General features: G+C 47.6%; 1 protein-coding gene across 1 annotated transcript in view; it reads right to left on the bottom strand.

Annotated features, from left to right (window-relative positions):
• Window positions 1–8793: 8793 nt before the first annotated feature.
• The window catches only part of LOC106815293 (exostosin-like 2), a 5139-nt gene continuing 4428 nt past the window's right edge, over window positions 8794–9504 (bottom strand). Inside the window, exon 5 of the mRNA XM_014819737.1 lies at window positions 8794–8835. Within this exon, the coding sequence (XP_014675223.1) occupies window positions 8794–8835 (42 nt within the window). The remainder of the gene's footprint in view (window positions 8836–9504) is intronic.

A 9504-nucleotide genomic window follows, 5' to 3' on the forward strand; every position in this document is an offset into this window, starting at 1 on the left:
CCCCCTCCCCCTCTCCCCTCCTCCCCACTCTCCCCTAGATACACCCTCCCCCTCTCCCTTTCTTCCTTTCTGCGGTGGAGGCATGCTGCGATTGATCTGTGTCGATCCGGCGGCGGCTGCGGTGAATGCACTGCCAGGGGGCGCTAAATAATTCACGACCACCGCCGACCGCCGCGCACAACAGGTGCGTAGGAACGAGTGATCGCCATGGCGGGCCCCGCCCCGGCAAAAAAAAACCCCGCCTCCGCCGCCGCTGCTCTCCGCTGATACACTGTAACAACAACCCTAACATTAACCACGTGTGCGGCTACCACCCCCAATCTCCGCCCCTAACCGCCCCCCCCCCCCGTAGCGATCGCAACTGCCTTACGCTCTCTCTCTCCTAAGATTTAATGTAACAACAATTTAGCAGAGCAATGTGGAGGGGCAAGGCGTGTCCAACACGCAGGCGGAGCAAGATCACGCTTCACCGGCAGTCCCAGGTAAAGAGATAAACAGATAAGATGTTTGAGAGCACCACTCGAATGACGTCAGGGAAGAGGACACCTAGCGGATGTCAGGAGAGGAACCTGAGGAGGAGTCTTCCTTAGGGATAATAACTCCTACTTCTGAGTAAGCCGTCCCTCCCTCTCGTGTACCTTCGCAGTAACACCGGTGGCCGACGAAGATTGATTTTTCCGTAGCTGCAGCTGCGAGAGGGAGGGGCCAGCCAGCCTGCGTGTGTGCGCGCCCCGTCCCCCCTCCTCCCCGGGGCCACGCACCTGCACCACACGCCGCATAGCTGGCAGTGGTTACCGACACATCCGCGACCACGCACGCACACACGGCGGCGGCTCTCTGGCTGTCTGGCCACGACGACGACGACGCAGCGGCCGTGGCTTCACCCTTCCCTCTCTCTATCTGTACAGTGTCTTCCTCTTTTTCAGTAGTGGCTTCCTCTCTCTTTCATTAGTGACTTCGTTTCTGTACACAGCATCTGCGGCTCTTGCCCGCGCGTCAGCGACCAGCTGACCGACCGGACTACGAACCTGACCGCCTCCGACGACCCCTAGGGGGCACCGCAGCGGCGACGAACAAAGCTTCAGATCGGAGCTTCTCGGAGACGCCTTCCTCCTGCGTCGTTCGCGCGGGGATTTCCCGCCCTCCTCCTCCTCCCTCTGGGTGGATCGCGCGCATGCGCGCGCGGAGAGAGAGGAGCAGCATCCGAGAGAGGACGCACGCGCGGCGGCCCGGGCACGTCGTCGCCGTCTCCACGGCGACGCGTCCGCGTGACTGATGCTGGGACGCCCGCGCAGCACGTGAGTACACGAGGCGGTTTGCGTGCGACGCCGGGGGAGGGGAAGGAGGAGGAGAGGAAGGGAGGAGGGGAGAAGAGGAAGGAGAGGAGGGCAGGGGTGAGAGAGAAGGGGAGGGAGGAAGGGAGTGGGTGAGGGATAGAAAGAGGGTGAGGGAGAGATGGGAGGGGGAGAGGAGGAGTGGAGGAGGGGGAGAGGAAGGAGTGGAGGAGGGGAGAAGAGGGCAGTGAGGGGAGAAGGGGGGGGAGGGGAGGAAGGCCAAGGAAGTGAGGGGGAGGGAGGGGAGGAGGGGAGGGGAGAGAGATGGGAGGAAGGTGAGGGGAAGGGGGAGGAAGGGAAGGGAGGAGTGCGGTAAGAAAGGAGAATTGGGGGGGAGGGAAAGTAAGGAGGGTGAGGGGAGGAGGAGGCGGTAAGAAGCGCAAGGATTGATTTCGGGACGATGCTTCGAGGTCTCGCGTCCTCGCAGTTAAAACGCCATAACTCGCGGTTCTACCTCAACATGATTTCGATTGCTAGCTAGACGAAGTTCCACTTGATGATCGCTGCAGAGCAGACGCTTAAAACATACAGCGAATCGGCCCCCCCCCCCGGGGGAAGAACGAGGCGGGGCTGGTTGCTAGAAATCACTCTCGACACCGCTACTCCTGCCGTCAACGAACCTTCTACTTCCTACCTGCCTTTGGAAATCTCTCCCCACTCCCCCCACCCAGCTTCCAAGAAACCTGCTTCCTGCTCCCACGCCAGGTCTATAATCTGTCGCCACTTTCGCGGCTTCAGAAATCTCCCCCACCATCGCCTCGAGTTTCCGCAATCACCTCAGCAGCTTCGCGAAATCTGCTCTCCCTTTCATCATATTTATTAAGTTAATTCAGAAAGGCTGTACTGCGCCGTGTTCTTAACTCGCTATTTGAGAGGCGCGTTTCCGCGACCGGTCCGAACGCGACGCACGCACGCGCACGGCACGCACGGACACCACCACAACACAAGCAAACACAGCACGCACTGCGACGCCAAGAACAATGGGGCAGCCAGTCACAAGCACGCACGACGCACTAAGCCAAATGCCACGCACACAGACCACGCACACACGCACGCAGGCACGCACGGCACGAGCACTCGGCACACCAGGATCAATGACAATGGCAATGCACGCACGAGCACATCAACACGCAACGAGCAGCGCACGATACACTGTATGTAGCAACGCCGCACGCGCGCCAACGCACGCACACAGTCACGCACGAGCGCAATGCACGCATACACAACACAGCATAAGACAGCCGATCGCACGTATGCTATGCAAACAGGGGTTCTACCGCGGCTTCACCGGCTCGTATACAAGTCTACATCACGGTACGCAACGATTACGAAGTGACGGCAAGATGGGTCGTTGTCGTATCAGGTACTACAGATATGTGCCCGAGGTAGTTTTAGGCTTGTTTTAGTATTAATGTTTTAGTATTTGTTATACGAGTCTGTTTAGGGTTAGTGTTAGGGTTAGGGTTAGGGTTAGGGCTAGAGTTAGGGTACACTTCTGTAGTACAAGTCTGAATACTTTGTGTAATACATTGTATTACGTAGCTCGGGTACATATCTGTAGTACCTTGATAGCGACAACGAACCCTTTCAGCAGCAATGTGAGCGGCTGCTGCTTCCTCATTATGCGTGAGTGTTAAGCACGGTGCGTAGTCGTTACCACACGCGCGTGCAAGCATGGTGCACGACTTACAGCGCGCGGCGCGCGCACAGTGCTGTACGGGAACGCGCCACCACACTATATATATATGTAAGATTATGTATATATGATGTATAATGTAACAGTGCGCTGTATAGGTGTTACACATATACAGAAAATTGGAAAACCGTTTAAGACACCATAACAATCCCCATCCTGCCTAGTTTTTGAGTAATGGTACCTCTCTGTACAAACCGAGAGATAACCAGCTTTGAGCTTATAACGGTCTAACAAACCCACCGCCGGCTCTCAAGCAGCGTCATCTTCACATATATAACATCGGCCAATATATTTAAGGAACAATAGCATGCGTCTCCGCACAGACTGCATTTCAGTGTCACATAGAGTTCATTAACAAAATGACAAGCCAGGATATCCGTGACTGAACGTAGCTGAAAGATAGATAGTGGATAGCAAGGGTGGCGAAATCTAACGAGAGTCGGCCGGAGTCAAATATCCCTGATTTAACTGCGGACTCCCTGAAAATTTTGCCATACTAAGCGTAGTTCGTTCACAGAGCACGGCCCTTGGCAAAATACCGAATTTTTATCTGGCAAAATGTCCAAGAAAATTTGGGCATGACGTGAACCGCCATGAATCTTCAAAATAAGCAACATGCGGTTTATTGTTTTTAATATCTTGTAATTTTGAACTCAGACTGCGGATGGCCGCTCTTTTTGCAGGGAGGGACTTTGTTCAAAAAGTTAATTTGCCTATCATTCGCGGTGATGCATGTTCAGAAAATAACAGACGCTGAGTAGACAAACAGGGTTCCGTCGATTGTTCGTTTTTTTTCCTAGAATGAAAAACCGTGCACATTATTGTATCGAAACACGGGCAATGGAAGCTTAAGCGCAGAGTTCAACGAACCAATTAGTGTTCAAGAAATAGATTGATTCTAGAGAATTGCTAGGGTCAAAATACCAGGGCAATTCTATCATCGAATAAATCGAAAATCCCGAAGGTTACAAAACACAAATACCCTCAGCAAATTATATGAATAGTTCAACAATAAGAGAAATGTGATTTTTCGTCATTTTAATCAAGGTGAATCATTTATTTTCAAAAGCCAACCATCATCAAGGACGGCTTGCAAACGACATATTTAACAATCGCTTTATGAATTTCCACCCATAGGTGCAGCACGTGTCAAAACGTTGTAATAATTGTTACCAATAATCAAGTACATTGTAATAATAGCAATTACACACGACTATTTTGTTCGAATACTCTTGTTTTACAAATACGTGCTTGCTCGAGCACGAGCTACTCAAAAAATAATAATAGTGCCTTCAGAGTGGAGAGCTAGCGGCAAGGCAGAGCTGTTCTGGGACATTTACCTCTCTCCCAACAACAGTTGCTCATGTCCCTACTAAATTCACACCACTAGTTCAACTGTCGTTGTTCAAACCAACTTTTTGTTGTTGTCACTTTTATTAATCTATATTCAAATACGATTAACTGGACGTGAAGATGGCATGGGTTTGAGAGCATCATATTGGCGATGGGCGCTAGGTTTAGCTGTATTACAAGTTTCCGGTAAACTGATGAGTTATTATCCACGGATGAACTATTCTCGCTCATTCAATGCTGGTATTATTTATTTAGGCTAGTATTATTTCTCGCGGCAGCCAGAGAAGCAGCGGTAAAAACCGTAATCCGTTAGTTCTCTCGGCAGCCGGAAGAATTAAGAAGCAAATTTTCTTGTTAGATCTCCGCCGCCGAGAAACAAACTGTAACGTTTTCAGCACTGGTTCTAGCCGCTTTGCCGTAGAAGGCAATGGTGAAGATCATAGTTAAATTCCTGCGGCAGACCGAAGTGTCCCGCCGCGCTGTATTCGGCGCCTGTGGCTGCGCGCGCCGCGCACACGCCTAAACGCCTTACTTCTGGTTTGGACGTAAATGTTTTTATGGTTTTTGGTTATGGTCTGCTTTTTTTGCCGGAGAAGCTAGTTTGATTTTCATGGCTTAGTTGTCTGGCTTGCCGGGAAATAATCACTTCGGCATTCAATAGAAATTGGTTTGTTTAAACAGGTTCCTTCTTTTTTGAGTCTTCATTGAGGATTAAAATAAACCTCGTAGAGCAAAATATTTGTTTGAAAAGACTTTCGATAAGGCAGTTACTTTATCAGATAAATGGATCAGGTCCTTGGGTTTTAACGGGAATATGTTCTGCAGAACAAACTTCAGTGAACGCTGTAAAAATGATGCGCTAAAACTGCAAAAAGTCAACGAGACATTCCCAAAGGTTTCCAGTAGATTCTGAAATTACTCGAGCTGCAGGGAATACATTCTTACCGCTAAACGTGTGCAGTGTTGCGATATTCACGTTCGCTCGGCGTCGGCCCGCCGCCGAACAGTTTCGATGCGGGCCTACAGCTTCTTGATACAAGGCCCGCTGATCCTTCAGCTATTTGATCAGCCAGAAAATTCGAGAACGACTGAGAAACTGTTATCCTGTAGAAATTCTGTTCATGGCATATTATACTTCCCAGGGTACTTTATTTGAAAAGCTAATAGAGTGATAAACCGTTGACATACATGTAAACAATTGCGTTCGCGTGGTAACTGCAATCAGAGCTTAGTTGACATCAAGAAACGTGCGTGGGATGATCGAACGGCACGAGGTTAGCACCAGGTTCGTGAATCCAGTAGCAGCGTTGGCATACCAACAAAATCGATAACAAGTGGGTGGAGCTTTATTTTTTTGGCCAGTGGTTAGTGGAACCTAACATTGTGTTTGGCCAGTTTAATTTTACGTGCACGGTTTCGGTGCAGCACGCTCACTGTTCACGTGCAGCTAGGTTGTCGAGTAATGTCTCACAATCGCTGCCATTTCACGTTTGATGTTAAACAATAAAGTATCACTGGTAAGTTATTACAAACGATCAGTATGACTGTTTTAAAATAATATTAAAGAAGATTTGGTATATATCATGTGTTGAATAACCTAAATAATAATAATGTGTCTCAAGTTTTACTCAACCGTCGTATTATTACTAGTCATGCAAACAGCAGTAGCAGCCTCGTCGCACCAACTCAGGTTTCACTCGTGTCATATTGTTTTAACGTTTGGAAAAACTATATACATGTTATACAGGGTTGTAGCTATATAAAAGCTTCCTTACGTAAGAGCTCTGTATGTCTACAAAATACATTTACTTTGACACACTCAACACAGACGGAATTACCTCGCAGTGCCCATCAAAATTTACAAGTAGGTGAATTTTACAGAATTTTTTTCCTTTTCCACCAAACAGTGTTGGGCTAGTTGTAAGCTATTGGAGTACCCTGAAATGGCTCTAGATTGCATCTCAGAGCTTATAATTTTTTCAAAATGTTCTGTGCGCCCGCAGACCCAGCCATAGAAGTCGCCCGATATGTATCACACTACCGAGTCTGTCTCTCGTGCTGTCAAAGTGGAGAGTCGTAGTTACCAAGGAGGCTACATAGTAACAACGATGTGGCGTTTCCTTAATTGTGAGCCCCACCGAATAAGAAGGCAAAAACAGTCATCCACTGAGAGGAAGGGAAACTAGAGGGATTATGATTAATGGGAGCATTGATAATGACTAATAAACACAAGGAAGAACATATATGCGTTTTCATTACTGTAATTTGTGCCACAATTGGCGGGCCTACAGCTTTGCTAGGCAGGGCCTGCAGAGCTTTTAGGAGGCTATAGGCCCTCGGCAGGCCATAACAGCTTTTCTGCTGCAGTGGAAAACACTGAACGTGTGTATTGTATGTACTGTGCGTGTTGTGAATGAACGACTGAGTGAGGTAGCAATAGGCATGCATTGAAGCGACCTGGAACAGTGTTTGCATTGCTTAATCGGGACATATTCATGGTTTCACATACTGTCCCCGATAAAGTGGCTTTATTAATTAATTAATAGCAATTATATTATTTATTAATTATAGCCCAGTTTTATTAATTTGCTGGCCGCTAAAAGAGCTCTCTCTATGATGCGCTGATAATTTGGCCAAAGGGAACCAAAAAATTAAACAAAAAGGACAAAAGACCAAACATAAGAACGTTCCGGCTACCCATGCAGCCACAGCCCACACTGCCATAATAGAACTTAAGAGGCTCGACGAATGCGCAATACCAAAACGCTAATCTTCTCGGCATTACTAGACTAGCAAAATACTTCGTGTCCAATGCATAATCACACTTACCTTATGGCAAGATACAACTCTAGTTCCTCCCATTTCAATGCGTGTTGTCTTATAAAAGGAATGTTTTAAAATACCTCTCAATGTTGTTGAAATTCTCTGGAGTGTTTTGTTGACAGCTTTCCCCATCCCAAAGCAACCGTGCAGTGGTGCTGCGGTAGAGCGGTAGCGGGCGCAGCAAAAATAAAAACATGTGAGCGTCACGTCAGCCACTTCGAGGCTATTTGTTGCAAACAGTCGGCGTTTGGCGCTAAGAGTGAGTTTTCTGCACCTCTTTCTTGTAGGTTTTATAGCAAACGCGCAGTTGAAATGGGAGCAACTAGAGTTTATTTTGTCATGAAGGTAGTGTGATTATGCATGACCGAAGTATTTGCTTTTTAGTCTAGTAGCTGGAGAAATTAGCGTTTGGATGCGCATTGGTGAGGCCTTTAACAGCCATGGAGACGCGCTTCAACTATGCATGCTCATCTACTTGGCGCAGTTCAGTGCCAATTTTAGGTTTTTTGTGGGTTTCGCGGAGGACAAACCAAGAGAGTAGCATATGGTTGTCCGCTCAAGAGTTTTGGTTGTCCGGATATTATGTTAAACACCTGTGGCTGCATGCGCTCTGCCTCACGGTGATGCTCAGTGCTGTAAAGCAAAAGGCCTAAATCATGTATATTTTGTACGTATTGGCAATGAACAGCAGACATGGCCATTCGCATTGTTTTACTCATTATATAGAAGAAAAGAAAATATTGGTAATCAGTGTAAATGATGCTGGGATCCAATTACGTATAATATAGTAATTAAAAGTTGCATGAAATGTTATTCATAACATTTACAATAGCTGCGTTCACTCGAGGGATTTTATTACCGTACTTGAGCGTTCACTTCGAGACGCTAAAAATATACGCGGCTTATTCAGTACGTACTGAAATACGCGGCTTACTTAGCGGCAGAATCACATTCCACGCTAAGTAAGGCCACGTATATTCGGCAGCCACGGCTGGGCCGCAGTATTGTCTGTCGTTGTTGAATGCATTGCGAATTGCGAAAAAGCTGTAAGGCGCGCTTAACCTAGCCTGGTACCGTTCGCTACATGACGTTAGTGTAGCGTAGTGGAACGTCGACGGGGTACGCAGTCCTATAGATTATACCTAGCGCACGCTAAGCCGAATCTCGTGTATCTCGTGTGTAACGCATTTCAGCCGAACGTCAGCACCAACTAAGTACGGAACCAGCGAGGCCGTGTTAACTGTGTCAAGTCAGCAGATGAGCAAAAATTGAAATTAACTACGAAACTTATGTTGTTAAACACGTAATGTTGTATAGCTTTGTATCAAGCAAGGCCAGACAATGCGTCTAGACATGTACGTTTGCCAGCGTATTGTGCAACACTGGCCATATGTAAAATGAACGCTCGCAATTATGAATATAAATTTTTTATAGAGGGTTGGACAGCCGACACCACGGACGCAATTGTAGTTGCCGGCGACGAGAAAAATCCAGTCGCGTCAATCCTGTGCATATTGAATCTAGTCATTTAACAAGATCGAATGTGAACCCAGAGCATACATGGTAATGGGTTAGGGCTCTAGAAGGCTAATAAGTAATAGCCTTCTCGGCTCTGGAGGCCACCGTTGCCTGTGGCCAGAGCAAAAGGCTATAGTTCTACGAACTACGTAATTGGTGTGGTGTGCGAACACGTTTGTGTCACTCTGTTTGGCGTGCAGTACTGCAAAAACTTTGAGTCACGGGTAGGCATCTTGAATATGAACTATACGTGCGCGAGAAAATGACACTGTAATGCAGACTGATAAGTGAGTAGTGTGTCTGCCAACTGGCAGTACTAATAGTCCTAATACTAATACAAACGACTGCAATACCACACCAGATGTCGGTCTTTCTTGAACACACAGCCTGGCGGGGGCGTACGCAATATTGGTTTGGCTGGGCTAGCAAATACGCTGTACTGTAAGAAGAGGCAACCAAGCAGCAACACAAACAACGTCCAATCGCACCGAATCGCAGAAAGGTACTATCGAAATCTTTTACATACGAACGTTAAACAATAACATAGCATGATTACCGCCCATGTCGTTCGACTTCGAGTTGAATTGTGGTACAGTGCAACTTGTGAGGCCGGCATCGACAATCTCAGTGATGTAGGGATCACATCGTGTAAGAGCTGGCCTAAATACATTCGCAATATCAGCCGCCATTTTTCCGCATGCTAGTAGTCCCGAGGAAACAATCGATCGGCAGCGGCTTTGCACGCGAGAGCAAATAGGCAAGTTGTGGAGTTTTTAACGC

Source organism: Priapulus caudatus, unplaced genomic scaffold (assembly GCF_000485595.1).
Source record: "Priapulus caudatus unplaced genomic scaffold, Priapulus_caudatus-5.0.1 Scaffold1084, whole genome shotgun sequence".
Classification (NCBI taxonomy): Eukaryota; Metazoa; Priapulida; class Priapulimorpha; order Priapulimorphida; family Priapulidae; genus Priapulus; species Priapulus caudatus.